Source organism: Clinocottus analis, unplaced genomic scaffold, assembly GCF_023055335.1.
Source record: "Clinocottus analis isolate CAN_PGR_092001 unplaced genomic scaffold, fCliAna1.0.p SCAF_13, whole genome shotgun sequence".
NCBI classification, from domain to species: domain Eukaryota; kingdom Metazoa; phylum Chordata; class Actinopteri; order Perciformes; family Cottidae; genus Clinocottus; species Clinocottus analis.
The window spans coordinates 2,042,699-2,060,008 of NW_027175854.1; the positions used below are offsets into that span (position 1 = coordinate 2,042,699).

The following is a 17,310-nucleotide window of genomic DNA, read 5'->3' on the forward strand; positions in this document are numbered from 1 at the left end:
CAAGGGAAATGTGTGACTCAACGGGTCATTTTGAAAAGCTCTTTTGCTGCAATTCTGACTCACTGGAAAGTGCATCAAAGATACACTATTCAGTAAGTTGTTGTGTTGACCGAGCAGTAAAGAAACGACAAACTAAGGATTGTGGATAGAGCTTCAATCATGGATCTATCAAGGGGGTGGATTAGTTTTTGTGTATGTATTTATCTAATGCAGTTGTTCTCTATGGCGGGATGTGACCCAAATATGTCTACACATGGCTATCTATAGGAATGTGTCCTCCTTTCTTTTGCCAATATGAAAATAACCAAAACAGACTTCCCAAGTGAAATACACAAGACACTTGGTTTTAAAGACTCAAATGTAACAAATAGAAAACTACAAATTAAATCCCATACTTACTTGACAAAGCTGATTTGCTGATTTTGATAGAATTAAACACATCTGGCGTTGACTGAATACAAACTATTTGCCTCCGAGGTTCTCTGGAGAAATGCAATCAAATGTGAACTAATTTGCCTGGATGTGAAATGATTAAGCATGTATTCTCTTGCCTGCAGGACAGCGTTTTTATTTCCATTTCATAAGAGATGACAGTAAAAGATTCAAACAAGTGCATAAAGAAGGTATACAGGAATAACTCCAGAGGGCAGGACGCACACACGTGCACGTATCATCTCACTGAGTATCAACTCAGGGGACAAAATGCCATCAAACGCATGTTTTTAAGGTTCACCACGCGTTGTGTCAGAGCAGATAGCTCCTCTGACACTCACCTGATGGTTTATTTTGCTATAAAAGAAAAACAGCTTTAGCTTTAATAAGCATAGTTTGTTCCCAGTTACAAAAAGCTTTAACATGTGGGCCAAAGAAATATCCTACAAGGACTAATGACTTAAATACTAATTCAAATTGGAAAAGCAATCAATCGGTGCAGGTTTTTTTTTAAACCATGTCTTTATTGATCAATACACCGGTTCAGTTAATAGAGTTTGGGTGAATGGCATTGACTTACGTGACTTAGCACGCTTTCCAAAGTGTTTTGTTATTGAGCGTATTGATCACTGCAGTGTGTATGTGTTCATTCATTCAGCCGGGTGCATCTGATTTATACTGATCGCGTGAGGAAACAGGTAACGAAAGCTAAATGTACACTGTAAATAGTGTTGTTTTATCTGTAAAATAGTGTTTAAATCGTTAAAATCCTTTAAATTGTTGTGCAACGTTCACCCTGAAGTATAGCCTAAAACATGAGCTACGTTCTTGGACTTCTGGGTAATCTGGTCTCATCCTGAATTGATTTGAGTGAACCAGAAATACAGACACACATACACAAGGAAACACATGAATAGAAACACAAGCAGAGAGAGAATACTGTCAGCTTGTCCCGCTCTCTCTCTCTTTCATGTGCTGATGAAATGAACCATAATGTACAACAGGTGTGGCATCGACACACAAATCTATTTATCCCTTTTAATCACCTTTCGACGAAACTCAAATGAAGTGGGGTGGACTGCTTTGAAACTGGTGACATGAATAAGCTGTCTTCTCTGTTCATCACACATGAAAGAAGTGAGGAATGAAGAAAATAACAAAATAAAAGATCGGCGCTCACTCTCACGGCTTTAAAGAAAAATAACCAAAAAAACAAATAGGCATTAGAAAAACTCATTTTCCGCAGGTTAGGCTTGAAATGACCAAATTGGGCCAGAGTCATCTCATTGACAGCTCCCCTGCAGCCACCCTCTTAATCAGGGCACTCCATTAAGCCCACTGAGCACTTAAAGATCAGTTACAGTGCATCCTTATCGGCACCATTCTCTGCCGTAGCGCTGCGTTACAAGTAGGGGATTAAACTCAATTTGAATTGACGCATTTGAATGTTTCCAAACAATAAAACAGGTCTACAAATGTACAAATCATCATCCAGTTCCTTCAGCTCTCTGGAGTGTTTATCATCTTTCGGCTCAGCCCAGATTTGATTTTCTGGCACCAAAATGTGCAGCTTTGGTTCACTCTCACAACATTATTTCTAGTTGCAGAAGGAAAATCTGCCCATCTCCAAGCAGCAGACAAAGTTTGCTACTACATAGTGCAGCTTAACAGCCAGATGTTTCTATCGAGTCTACACCAAATACCAAATACAGAGAACATTATATGTATGGGGAAAATGCAGCCATAACTAACACCTGTTCAGTATCTTGTACAGTGAGACGGAAGGAGAAGATACATGCAAAGCTTTCCAACCCTAAAGCACACTGAAGAATCTGATAATGTATAGTCAATATGTAGATTTTAGGGTTAGGGATTGAGAGAGAGAGAGAGAGAGAGAGAGAGAGAGAGAGAGAGAGAGAGAGAGAGAGAGACAAAGAGAGAGAGAGCAGTGACAGAAACCTGCGTTTTTTCAAGGAAATATCCATCTTTTAGTGTAACCGAAGAGTACCAAGCATAGCTTAAATCGTCACATTGATAGTCCAATAATCCAGTAGGACTTTTCAAATCCAACCAAATAAAAGGCAGCTTCGTGCACATGGTGCATAAACAATGGTTATGTGATGTGTAGGAAAGTGTGTGGTGTTCACAGGGTATCTGTGATGGGGGCATGCACACATATATGCATTCCCATGTGTCCATGTGATTACTGATTGATCTCCGGCCTCAAGCGAGATTGCAAACGCTCCGAGATGTGTGTGTCCGCGTGCCATACCTGTTCAAAATGCGGATAGGAAGGCTCCCTCCTGTGAAGCTGGAGCTGCTTGTCAATGTTGTCCTTCAGGCACTGACACACACGGCGCTTCTGGTCCGCTGAATAGGCTTCGAGGCTGAGCAGGCAGTCACACTTCTAGAGAGCGAGGGAGAGAGAGAGAGAGGGAGAGAGGGGTGGAGGAAAAGACAGCAGGCAATTAGGCATCTACTGTCAGAGGAGAGAGGAAGTGTCTCCTGATCTTTGGACAGTGAAAGGTTTAAAGATGGGAAGAGCCCAAGAGCCCAAATTAATTGATTAGACTAGAAAGCATGAACGCAAAGGAATAAATCAAACTCTTTAACCTTAAGACGAGAGCTACCGCTGTGTGTGTGTGTGTGTGTGTGTGTGTGTGTGTGTGTGTGTGTGTGTGTGTAGGTGTGCTTAATCCATCACAAGGACAGTTACAGATGTGTTACACTATTGTGTGTATGTGCCAGCACGTGTGTTATTGTCTGCATGTTTCATCTTCCGGTCCATCGTCATGTGAACTTTGTCTTCACGACACCACAGACTGTGAAGTGGTAAAAACACGAGAGCGTTAATGAAATTAGATAATGGTCCAGCACCTAACTTCAGGCAGAATTTGATATGCTGACAAAACGATTACCTGACCGATGGTGAAATGCTCCTCTAAAGGAGCACAAATCAATACACCGCTGCTGGGAAATGTATGAGAATAAATATTTAACAAGCAGCGGTTAAGTTAGAATTGGCAACGCTCGGTCGAGTAGCTTTTCACTCTAAAAGGACATAAATATCCCTCGGCTGACTCTTCAGGACATCCAGAATCTGTGTTTGATTTCACTGATGTCCAGATTAAATCTCTATTAGTATAATGGCCCCATTTGGTTTTTGGTCATGATCCCAGCAATGCACTTTTGATAAAAGACAGATCATATGAATCCTTATATAATATACAAAACTCATTTATGTGGATTTTTGCTCCAAATCCTGACGTGGCTTCCGAGAAGACCTCTTAAAAAGTGAAAGGAGGCGGGTTAATGGGAGTATGATGGCGAGGATGTGAGCATGGTGTGTCAGTTCGGGTCATTTTAAGCCTGCAGTGGTTTCTGGGCTGCACCTTCGTCTATTTGTGACATCTATATGTACACCTGTTTACCAACCTTTCACAACTGCCACACAGCATCTTTTGGGCTTCAGTCGAAATACTCAATGTAGTAAAGTTTAATTGTTAACACATATATTGGCTATAGTACACATTGTAGGATCACCTAATTGCATTTTCTATCGAAACACAAAATCTATGGTTCTCAGGGTACCAACTAACGAGTCCATACCACAGTCATTTGTGCACTCAAACACCCATAAACACTCACATCAACTCCTCTTATCCGCCTTCCTGGCATGTTCAGCTGAAGAATAGTTTTCATTATTCCGTGCTTTTGTGATTAAAGTACAAAATGAAAGGATCCTTTAGTGCAGCAGTAAATTTTGTTTTGCCATTTCTTTGCTTTCCAATTCGATTATTTCCATCTACCTTGGTTGCTCTGCTTCCGGCAGTGTCAGGGAAAAACATTTGTATCCTGACATTTTTGGGCACGAGTCAGGCTATAAATAGGATTTTTTCCATTCTGTGCAATTCTTCAGAGATTGACTTGAGTCCTTGGGGCTTTCCTTGATGCTCACTGCCCTGGTCAGTGGTGAATCAAGATGCTAGTTCATATGCCTGTTCCCTGGCTGCACGGACTAGCGCATGCCATGTTGTGTTGCCAACTCGCCGTCCCTCGGACAAGCTGTCGATTTCAATGTCACTCAATGTCCGGCAGGAGATGGCGATGCTGCTGTTGTCGGGTCTAGTGGCACATATGGTTTGGTGGTTAAAGCCTCGTCAGCGTTAGTGATGCTAATGCAGGGTAAAGAGCATTTAAAGCCTGCAATAATGGGAGCAGTGGCAATGCTGTGCTGCTCTGATGCAGTATAGTACAGCAAGGCCCAGTATGCTAAAGCATTGACTAATACTTTACTGGGAAAAAACAAAATAAACTAATAAAAAACCGAGATAGAGCAGCAGGTTAGATTGCAAAAAGCCTTTATGAAATTGAGCCCGACTCTTTTCAATTGCACCACAAGATGATGAAAAAGGGTCTTTTTCAGAGCGGACAGAAATCAATGTTAATGTTCTTTGATATCCATCATTCGGACAGTATCTGAGTGGTGTAAGGCGCAGCAGAGGCCTTAATATTTGGAACAAATGCACACACATGTTTGAACACTTGAAACAACCAGCCCCCGAGCAAACGCTTATGATATTGCTGCCAGTGAAAACCTCATAATTCTAAGATTATTTTTCCTTCGGGTCAGGAAAGGTCAGCAAACCTCAAATATATATATATATATATATATATATATATATATATATATATATATATATATATATATATACATATATATATATATATATATACATATATATATATATATATATATATATATATACATATATATATATATATATATACATATATATATATATATATATATATATATATATATATATATATATATCATTTTCATTCACAGTTTTTCTTCTTCACCTAGCTGTGGCATTAGCTAGCTGACAAGATAACATCATTTGATTTCCTGGTTGCCTAGAGACAGCAAAGCAACATTAGGTATGCAGTCTCCAAGCTGAGGTGTAGCAGTGTGCAATCTGAATTTGTGCACAAAAAAAGAGATGTGACACATGGTCACAACACCAGCCAACTAACATTCAATCATGTGATGCTATAATGACACCTGCTAATGCCAGAAATGTAACACACGTGCAACCAAACACCTCCAAACAGACATGCACACATGCATGCGCGCACACGCACACAAATCTGTCATTTGCATTTAGAATTTCCACATAAGTGATCATATGATGAAAGATACTATTTATGTTCCTCCGTCTTCTATATCCTTTGAGTCACATTCAATACAATAATGATTATTGAAGAGGAATACTGTAAGAATAATGTAAACGCTCGTGCTGTCCAGAAAACTCTGCCTCACATGGACAGGTTTGTCCAGGCGTCTCCCCACCGGCCCACATGAGAGAAAACACATCTGTGATGGAGCAGTTCAGGTTCCCAGAGGCATGCATACACGCACACGCACACACACACACACACACACGCACAGTATGTATACTCAGTCAAGGTGTGTAAATATGAGGCACACAATGTATTTTATACTTTTAACTACTTTCTGACATCATGCACATTTAGTCTTGAATGAAGACAGAAGAGAGGGGAAATAACAGATGATGACAGTTGTAGAGAAACATAGAGGCCACTCTTATTGTGAGTAATACAGCATACATAATGATGATCTTCTGATGATGATGTATTTGTCTCTGGCTTTCAATTCCATATCTCTCTCTCTCTTCTCTGTCTCTGTCGCTCTCTCTCGCTCTCACTTTTGTGCTCAACTCTGCATCGTTGCGTCTCTCTGGGATAGTTATCCTGACAGTGACTTGTGCATCATCGCATTACATCGGTAAAAAATAATCAGTCATGCCTGCAAATGAGTAAACTGCTGACAGCTGGTTTACAGACCACATGTTTTAGGCAGGAATGGTCTGGAGCAAGCTGGAGCTCTCTCTACTGTAACTGCAGAACAGCTGTCTCGTAGTTTAAAGCTTCACTATCGGGATACATTCAGAATGTTTGTTTTTCTTTTCGGGTGAAACAAAAATCCCAGTTACTTTAAAATCAACAAACTGTAATAAATTGCATCACATTCCCATATACCAAATGGCCTTCAATATTTGGATTGTTTTGAGCTTGAAAGGAATTCACTGGAATCCCCCCTGACTCTGTGGAAACAATTCTTTGGGGATTTTTATGCAAGAGTCACATTGGCATTAAACAGCATCCGGTCAGTAACACAGGATGCAGCCCTAGAAACCATAAGTTACCCTTGTCCAATACAAATTGTAATTTTTCAGCTTAGGCAGCCAAGTCAGATCCTAAATAAAGCCCCTATTATTGGGATAATAGAGTGACTTACTTATTACTTACTTGATAAAATGATTGACCAAAGAACCGTGTTAGCTAAAATAGCTAATCGTGCCCTTATTCTAGCTCCTACCTTAGTTCATCCCTGTTTATAAATCCACCCACCCAAGAGATAAACATGAGAGCTAATGAAACAAAATTCAATGAATGGCCACTGGTCTGCCATGGAGTGGCTAAAAATACAGGCCACATTTCCCCTTAATCAGATTGATTAAAGTGCTCCCTGGTTGAAGCCCGACCCCTGAGCCATCTGGCAGATGAGCTTTCAGTGTGTCATTGGTCTGCTGTCAACACAGCTCACCTAAGCTGCCTCAGCACAGGTTAGCATGGTTTCAGTGACAGCTAATGTACCTAATGCTATTAAATGGACATGCAGGTATCATAGTTTTACACTGTCTGGTACTAATGACTCAATTCTACAGTGTTTCTCTCATGTAGAAGAGATCACAGACTGTATGTATTATGAATTTATATAGATTTGACGCTATGGGGAATACACTTTGTTTTCATACGGAGGGTCACACAAGAAGACATAACACAATCATATCTGTATGCTGAATATGAAGCAGTTGTGAGCTGATTAGTTAACTTAAAGACTTGAAGCAGGAGTGAGTGGGGACTTCCTGCATAAGCTAACACAGATTGTCACATTGTTCTTTGTATGGTCTAAACAATCAAGATGTAACATGGTATTCAATAGAGGCCTCTCAAATTCTCATTTCCTCTTATTTTAAATATCATCTCCTATTTTTTATTTTTTAATTCCTTAAAAACTTATTTAGACTCAACATAGATGGAGTTTGATCTATTTGAACCAATCCAAAGCCCTTTTTCAGGCGCAGTGGGCAACTGTAAAACCAGGGAGCAACGTAGGGTTCAGTCAGCGTGTGGGCTCAAGGACGCAAGGACACAAGGACACAGTGGGTCAAGGACACTTAAACATGCAGATAGTGGGAGCCTTTTTTGTTCACTAACACAACATTTTTGGTTTGTAGTGGAATGTCTTGACAACTATTCGCTCTGTTATGTCATGAAAGTAGGATCCTCTGACCTTTCCTGCAGTGGCACCGGCAGGTCAAATTGGTCTCTTGTGCAGTGAAATATCTCAAAATTTACTACATGGAGTGGCAAAACAATTTGTCGAGACAAGGTTCCCATTCATACGTCTGACGCCATCAGACGGTCTATAGAGCTCAGGGTCACGGAGGTCAAGTCTGATAGCCATGCATGACTGTCTCATGACTAACATCGGAGTGTGTGTCATTCAAAAGGAAATGGCTGAGTTTCAGTGTTTTATTTACACTGTAAATGAACAATTTAGTGAAACACATGTAAAAAAAAAACAAGGTGTCCCTGAAATGCTGAGGAATTAGTTCTTATTATGTCGTCTCAGAGGTGACCCCTCAATACATTGCACCACACACAAAGTATCGCGTGATTTATGTTCCACAAAAAAAGAAAGAATGGAATGTCTCTCAACTCGGTGGCTTTTCCCACAGTCTTTCATCTATTTGTAGTTTGTGTCTCTGGTTTCCAGCTCAGAGCTCTTCTGTGGATCGGACAAAGCAGCCATGAAAAGAGCATGTAAACTGGAGCGCTTGGCCCGTGGTGCCTTCTCCAGTCACCGGGGAGGATGATAAGCACATGACACGGCCAAGAGGAGGAAGTCTGAAGTCATGCACTGTTTCTTTCCTCAGTTTGTTTTTTTTGTTGTTTTTTGTTGTTTTTATGTCATGGCCTTTCCACGAACACTGAGTTTATCAATCCTTTTGCTTTTCTTTTAGGGATGCGGTCAGTACGGAGTAGCGATCTGATCCAAGTCTTCAGATCAATGCACAAAGTTTATTTACATTACATCTGTGACTTTGACATTCATCTGCGGATACACGCATTAGTGGTCATCGTATGAGTTTAATGGTTGCGTATCTGCTATGATTGAACGTTTTATTGTTAAACATTGTTAAATACTGTTCGTAAATACACACCTATAACAATTCATGATCAATTATTCATTTGGAAATGACTCAGGCACACTTTCCCATGAAAGTACTTGAATAATTTAGATGCTGGTTACCATTTGCCCTGCACTTGATGGGATAAGGAAGTAATCCACAGTTTAGTGCAGCTCGGGAGAATTCTTTAATCGCTGAATCTTGTGCTGCTGGCTAAGTTGTTGGCGGTCGTAGATCTTAAAGCAATCATGTTGCAAAGATGGAGGTCTTTAAGTGATGTTATGCAGACGTATAGCCACTGTCACTGCAGTCCTGCCAACCTGTGCTGGCATATCAAATCAGACAAAAAGCTAAGTACACTTCAAGTTCCAGGCCAACTGCAATGAAGAGGGTCCATCTCGGTTCAATCAGACCCCCCCGACTGGCGGCTCCTGACATGGCTATGAATGGATGGGCGCCATAAAGTGAGTATTATGCTGACAAAAGCCTCTGGGTGCTCATCATTCACACCCTGCCTTCAGACTGCAAATGACAAAGTGTATGTCATGCAGTCAATGATGTGCCTGAAAGCAACGTCACACAGCGATGCATAAAAAGGCATCTTACAAACACCTACAGTATATATGTAAATCCTTATGGATATGTTGAAGATGTCTCGCTCGTCCCGAAAAAAAAAGCATCAACGGGGAGTCTTTACTTCAAGTAATCAAATCAAAACTGCAGAATTATTTCCCGCGTCACCTGGACGTCAGCCTACGCAACCGAGAGCCCTGTGATCTTTCTTTCCACGGCCCTCATGAAACAAAGCCTTTGTACCGCTGAGCTCCGTTGGCCTGATCACAGCTCCCTCGCTGCTGCACGGCCGACACGCAGGCCGTCATGCTGAGATTTCACCTAGTTCGGCGGCATCGCTTTGCATTGGCTGCCTCTCGTCTCATCCCTTCTCAATCGTCACATTCTCTACATTGTTTCGAGGGCACAAAAGATAATTCTTGCAGAGAAACAATGACTGAAAACCCCGTATTACATATTACTTGTGTGCATGGTTCAGGAGTCACAACTGACCATAAATAATAATGTACATGGATGCAAACTACGTTAAAATGAGGAAAGCAGTCATTGTTATTGCTGTGCTTTAGTGAGTGGAGATTATTCATGATCTTATGATCATCACAGATTGCATATACCTGCGTTGTGTCTAATGTGGCAATTCAGGGGAATTGTGGTGAATGAGTGAAAACGCAATAAATGGAATTCTCAGCTTTGACTGGAAACTTTACACACACCAGCAAATATAATCAGAACCACGTGAATACAGCAAGTTTTGGTCCAGTCTAACGTCAGCACAATTCAGACATACAAGCTGGATGCAAACCATTTTGTATTTAACTTACTCAAGAAAGTCAGAGACAGTAAAGATTAGAAGTCATGTCCTTCTGAATAACACTTTTCTTATTCTTGCAATGTATTTTTTTCTATCGAGCGACAAAAAAATGCTTTTATGGAGTGATGCAGCGACACAGTGAGAACAATACAAATCTCCTTCTCTTAACCGGTGAATGCCTCGCGAGCCGAGCCATCCATCAAGCAGGACTTACATCTCCGCAGTCAGACAGCAGGCGCTTCTGAAGAGAGTTTTCCTCCCTAATGAACCTTTTCTTAGGCCCGACCCGGTCTGCCAAGTTGCCCATGATGACTCTGTGATGACCTCGATGCCCTCCGCCGCACAATAATCTCACACAGTGTCTCTCTCCTTGCTGTCTGTGTTTTCCCTTTACCTGCACGACCCTTTCTTGCTTCCTCTCTTCCTGCGTCACTGACACACGCACACCCACGACTTTCTAGAAACACAATTGCACCCCCCTCCTCCCCGAACACACACACAGACACAGACACACACACACACACACACACACACACACACACACACAAACCCAGATCTGGGTTAGATCCGTTCTGTTTTGAGCAAGTGCTAAAATAGGATGACCTCCCGTGTTGGAGGAGAAGGGCAGGAGGAGACAAAAGGAGGGGAGTGGACTGTGACAGCTTCTCAACTTGAGGAGAAACAAGGAGAGATTTTCTTCCTACTTTTATTGTTCTTACCCCAATCTATGCTCACGTCTTTGAAGTAACGCCTGAAAAAACGGTCACTTTCCAAAATGTACAGTCGACAGCAGAAAATCCTGAATAAACTGACATGATGAGAAGAGACGATGTAGGAGATACGATGCTGACCTAGAATGCAGACATGTAGAGGAGAGGTCTGTTGCACGATGAAGGACGGGTTGTTTCATTTGAGACAAGGCCGTAACATTTATCTATTCAAACGTAATGGGGATAGAAGTTTTCCCCCAAATGCGATGTTGAAGAAAAAATGTGCAGCGAGCTATATGTCTACTAAAATCTTTGTGTGTGTGTGTGTGTGTGTGTGTGTGTGTGTCTGACCTTTGCACAGACTGGCCAGAAAGAGCAATTAAATTAGTCCACTACGCAATATACGTTTCCCATTTCTGTAAACACAAACACACATATAAGCACACACACGCACACACACACATGCACACACACACACACACACAGAGTGTCGGGATCACTCAAACACTTAAAACACGCCTGCATCGTGACTGCTCTGTGCCTCTCTCCTCCTCTTTCATCCCTCTCTCCGTCCACACGACGGTGTGTCCGACCAGAAGGACGACCACTCTGTGAAGACTTTGTCATCACTTAAAGACGAGCGAGCACTGCAGCAGTTTGGCAGCTGCTCACGCCACCTTTGAGTAAACCTGCATTACAGCGAGAAGAGAAGCATCTCTTACAGTCGCAGTGAGATTTAGGAGCTGTACGGGCGAGCTGCATGCAGCGTTTCACCGTGGCTGCCGGTTGCTCCCCGAGGTATGAAATGAACTGATGACAGGTGCATCAAATATAATAGATGACTGCACATGCTGTGTATGTGTGTAACAAGCACTCACACACTGTATTTGCTGCTACTCTGTCTATCTTGTGTGTTCTCTACAACAGCGATTCTCAACTGGTGGGACCAACTTTTCCATTATCGACCACCATAACCACTATTCCTGCTCCTGTAGGAGGCGGTGGATTTCACCGCCTCCTACAGGAACTGCGTCTGGCTTATTGCCGTAAAACTAGGTACCGTTTCCGCCATCCACCATGGAAATAACCACTAGGACGGCGGTGATGGTGGGCGGAGCTTCTCAACGCTGATTAGCTGACGCAACTCAATTGAACGTGATTTTTTACGCCAGAGTTGGGAAATTTTCAACACAAAAGCGTCGTTGGCGCCACCCGGCGGAAAAAAATGTGCTTTTTCGCAACCTATCGCGTCTGTGCATTGACTTTGCATGTAATCTATTGCGTTTACTTTTGAGCAATGCTGCTGTAATCCTGTAATTTCCCCACTGAGGAACTAACACAGGATTATTTTATCTTATTTTATGAGTGTGATCCGCCAAGGAGATAAATATGGGTCATATACTTGGGACATCTGTCAAGCTGAAAGACACAAAGAGCTTCCAAGAGCGAACAAAAATAATAATCATACAATTTCAAAAATTCTATATGAAAACGTACAACATTAAGAAATACAAGAACATAAAAGCTGCTGCACTGAAGACCACTCAACTCATTCTAGCAGACCTTTTCTTGTGTCCCATGTCTGCCTTTAACGCACTCAAACTGTCCCTCTCTCTCTCATTTACTGAGAGAGAGAGAGTTTCTATTTATATATGCTGTCTAATTGGATAGATTGAATAATATTGGAGCCTTTTCCTTCCTCTTTTCCAGCCTAGCGGGACAGATAGCAGGCCTCTCATTCTGTCTGGAATTTCTAAATAACAGACCCTTTAAAAGATTCATAAGCTGCTAATGAGGTTATGAAGCATATTTCAAAGCAAAAAGTAGTGTGACAATGTGTGTGTGTGTGTGTGTGTGTGTGTGTGTGTGTGTGTGTGTGTGTGCAGGAGGAGGGTTGGGGGTTTATATTTGCTCAGTGAAAAGATTATCCTCATGAGCAGACGTTTGCAGTCGTAACAAATTGCAGACGGGTCACAGTGGCCGGATGGATAAAAAAAGAGCCCCTTCAGCGATCCAGACATTCACTGTTCAGTTACAGTGACGTGTGTTTAAAAGCTCCAGTTTCATAAAATGGTTTCCAATAGGCCACAAAGAAAGATTGTCTTGCTCTTTATCTTTGGATAGAATTGGATGAGCCAAGTTGCACAGGAAGTATATATAATATATAGGTGATTTGAGTTTGGCGTTGTACAGTTTATGGTTATAACTTTCATTGTCAAGCATCAAGGAGGCTATAAAAAGGACGCACGGATGTGCTGAGCAAATACAAAAGATCGGTATCAATGGAAATCTGGACATTTCTACTGGAGCTCAAATGAAGCTGATCAAAATCTGATTTTTCCTTTACTCGAATGAGCTTTGTCCACCTCTGCTTGCTCATGTTTCAATGCACTGCTCCAGAAAGCACCACACTGCGAGCATTTTACTCTGTCTCAGGGTGAAAATTTGTAAAAAAAATTAATTGCTTCCTGACAACTTAAAAAAAAAAAATGATCTAAATGTTTTATTCTGGCAATGTCGGAAAGGTCTCCTGATACAGATTTCAATGTACATCTGCACATTTTAAACAAATACAGATTGGGAGGAGATGTGAGAAGGTGGAAGAAAGCGATGAGTATTATAATAGCATTAAAAGCGTGATGAAAGCTGCAGTTTAATCTCCTCTCGGCACACTTCTTTAGATACCAAACGCGATCAAAAGGGCATGGAGAGCAGCAGAGGAAAGGGAGGGGCATCTGAAGAGATGGGAGGACGATGAACTACCATCACCTGCTAAACATACTCGATAACTGCAGCAGTGCTGCCAGGATGAAAGAAAACTTCAAGCCTGGAAAACAGCCAAACTGTCTCTAAACTATCAAATCCTATCTGAGTATCTGTGTGATAACACACCGTCCTGCTTGGGCTGAAAAACTACCATCTTAACACTGTATTGGGCTGATTTGATCACTAATTAAGTAGAGCTGCACTAAAGTAAGACATCCACCTAATTTAAAGGCTGAAAAAATAGACAGAATATTGAACTCAAAGAAGAACATTTTTAATACCACTATAGCTCAGTTGTGGCCATACAGTTTTAATACAGCTGTAACAATATGAATGTTAGCCTTTAAAGTGCCGTTTCACTCAGCCAGTGATGAATAACTGGTAAAAAAAAAAACAGCAATTAAATAGTCATTGTAATGCATAATCCCTTTCATCTTGAAATGACAGCCAGAGAGGTGTGACAGCTGATGGAAGAATGGGTGATTATAAACATTAATATTCTTGGGCCGTACACAGTTTAGGAGCAAATTATATTCCACAGCCATATTTACACTGAGGATTATTTTATATCTGAATGTATTTTCAAAATAAGATCAAACGTATTTACTGAATGTGTTTCAACGCTTCTCTGTCGCGATTTTCATACAGAAGTATCATAAACAAAAACATGTGTGTGAGGGAGTCGGATCTGAGAAAGACAAAAAGAGAAAAGACGTTTTCATTACAGCTTCCAGCTAATCCTCGTGTCTTCCCTTAATGTGATTTTCCACTAGAGTCGATTGCCCCTCCGGCTCACTAGCGAAATAGGCTGCTCACATTAGACCCTTTTCTCTTCTTCTTTCAAACACACACACACACACACACACACACACACACACACACACACACACACACACACACACAAGCCTTTCTCTTACCTCGGTCATGTGGATAAGGTAGAATCTCAGTTCTTCAGCATAATCTGTAAAAAAACAAAACAAAAGCTTTATTTAGCTAACTTCACAACCATATTTCCTCCGTTTCATTTTCACTCACTTCCTATTTGTACATGAAGCAACATCTTTGATTTCCGATTGTAATATTGCCAAAAAGCTTTTATTGATGGAAGGTTTTAGATTTAGGTCAGCCTTATAGGCATCCACCCATAATTCACTCAAGTAGTGCTCGGTGAGACAGGCCTGTGGGTAGGGAGTCAAGATAAATGGTTTTAATCGAGTGATCCCCTTTCCCCCTCACACACACATACCCATACACTCAAATACACAACCACACAATGATACGACAATACGTTGTGGTGATGTTAACTATTTCATTTTGAGTAAGTGCACACATGAGCTAACATTCTGACTGTCGCTGAATATCACACTGAAGAGTCGCTCGGCCCATGGGTGAGCTTCAAAATGATTAGATATCTCTTAGAAGACACGGATCATCCATTCAAACCGACACGTCTCCATTTGCTCGAGCCTTCCTTCTATCTTACATCGATATTAAAGACTAACTACCTCTCTCCATACGCCCCACCCCTCACATTAAGCAGCTGATTTAGAAAAGGAGTTTCATGGGCCTTTAATAATACTCATCAATATATCATTTGTAATTGAATTCTCTACCCTGAAGGTCTGACAGGGGAAAGCACAATGACCATTCAATCATAATGTGTTCGTGGATGTATAGTAGGGTGTCGTACATTTTCATGCATATAACTAAATGTAATTCTCCCTGTAGGTTCATCTGAAGAGGTTGTAAAAGGGTCGAATAGCTTCAGAAGTAACCCGACTCGAACAACACGACTCATCTAGTTTGTACAAAAACACATTTTCATGAATTGTTATTCAAAGTGGCGTAAGTGTGTTTGATTAATCGAGCACATGCTCACATCGGAGGACCCTGTGCTTCTTGAGAAGCTCTGTGTTTATCTCTCTCCTCTGGTCTGAAGCCTGGACCTCGAGCAGACAGCAGCCTCCTCAGGCAGCTCTGCTTTCTGATGCCTTTTTTCTTTTAGCGACGTCTCCATGAAGGCAGCTGAACAGAAAGTATTTTATATGAATCGACAGCAGAGGTCACTGTTGGATATGTTTATCCTCAAAAAATCCAGACGAGTGCTCTCATAGTGTTTTTGGTTTGAATTAAAGAACGGTACTATTCTCTACTGTTTCCATATTTTAAAAAAGACATATTTGTTCTGTTATCTCAAATGTAAGTATTGTCTGATAGCGTTGGCCCACTGACGTGTGAAAGGTGAAGTCATTTCAGTAAACCCTCGTCATTCAGACCCACTTCCTGTTATGGACAACACCAAAAAAGTAGGAAAAAGCAACTTGCACTGGAGTTGATTGGTTGGTTGATCTCTCCCCCAGTTTCACATTTTGCATCACAGTTTTATCTTTCCTGTGACTGTGGTGCAGCAGCTGTCAGAAGGCTTATAAAGTAATGGCGGTGGCCTGCTGGAAGACGTCTTCCTCATCAGTTTAGTACGACAGATGTTTGGCTTGTCACATGGTTATTCTTATTTTATGTGTGTGTCAATACTACTCTCAATGTTTCCCACGCTCCTCAGCCTAGTATCAGGGTGACAGGAACACAGGAAAGCTCCTGTATTGAACCCGTACTGTGTCATTGCACGCACACACACACACACACACATGCACACACATCAAACACACCCTTGCTGAAACAAACACAATCCCCCGGCGCCTCTTTCCTGAGTGACGCCGCCGAAGCAAAATAACAATGACAGGCAGCAGGGTGGAGATGTGTGTGTGTGTGTGTGTGTGTTTCTGTGTCCTCTCATGAAACCCCCCGACACACACACACTCACAACCTACTGAAACCCCACCCTGGTGCTCTCCAATTGTTTGGGTGAAGGGGGAGGTCAGAAGTGGCCAGAGTCGGCTGGCGGTGTCTGTGGGGAGGGCAGAGCGGCTCACACTGATGTCACAGCGCTTTATTCTAGATGTGGGAATGCTTGTGGAGATGTTCGTCTCTCTGTTAAACACTACAGAATGTCTTTTTTCATATTCCTATTGTATAACTGCAAGTAATTACCAAGTTTCTGTTGATTCTAATTAGGCAAACTAGTCATTTACACTAATAATAATGGAGAACTTTGACAAATAAATGTTGATTTCAACATGAAAAAATCTTATTATGACATATCCTGAAGTTTTGGAAAATGTGAATAATAACCTTTAAAAAAACAACAACAAACCTTTACAAAGGATATTTCAATTGTCATCAACAAATAAAAACTAAACAATAACGTGAAAGACAGTTAGTTGGTTGAAAATCTTACCTAAAATCATAAACATAGTAAAACTCATATACATTGTCATCATAAGACTACCAACACAATTTGAAGCAAAAACCAGTGAGCCATGGGCATCATCATCATCGGCGAGCCTCAGTTGTCTCAACACTTCTCTGGCATTAGTCAGCATAAGTCTTCAGTCTGAGGGACAGAACAGACCATCTCTTCTCAACAATATCCTTTTAACAGCTGTTGTTCGGCTAAATCAATCCCATAATCCGGACACTTCTACCCTCCTGTTAAATCCTGTTTACATTCACTCAGCTTCTGACACTCTTGCACCACGCATTTCCAACTTGTTTTGTGGTTTATATCTTGCTCAGCCAAATAATAAACTAAGCTGAACCAGGTAGTTTCTTACCCATTCATCAAGTATCAGCATTATGGGTCTCAGTGTATCCTCACCTGGCTCTGGTCCAAGCC

The 17,310-nt window shown here is 41.4% G+C and overlaps 1 protein-coding gene across 2 annotated transcripts in view; it reads right to left on the minus strand.

The window, feature by feature from the left end:
* The window catches only part of rgs3a (regulator of G protein signaling 3a), a 109,888-nt gene that overhangs the window by 45,854 nt on the left and 46,724 nt on the right, over positions 1-17,310 (minus strand). Inside the window, exons 17-18 of one of the 2 annotated variants that reach the window (XM_068573345.1) lie at positions 14,495-14,538; positions 2,705-2,839 (exon numbers count right to left, since the gene is read on the minus strand). In XM_068573345.1, the coding sequence (XP_068429446.1) occupies positions 2,705-2,839; positions 14,495-14,538 (179 nt within the window). Of the gene's footprint in view, positions 1-2,704; positions 2,840-10,315; positions 10,363-14,494; positions 14,539-17,310 lie in introns of those variants that run through there. The other variant, XM_068573349.1, reaches the window with a different exon arrangement.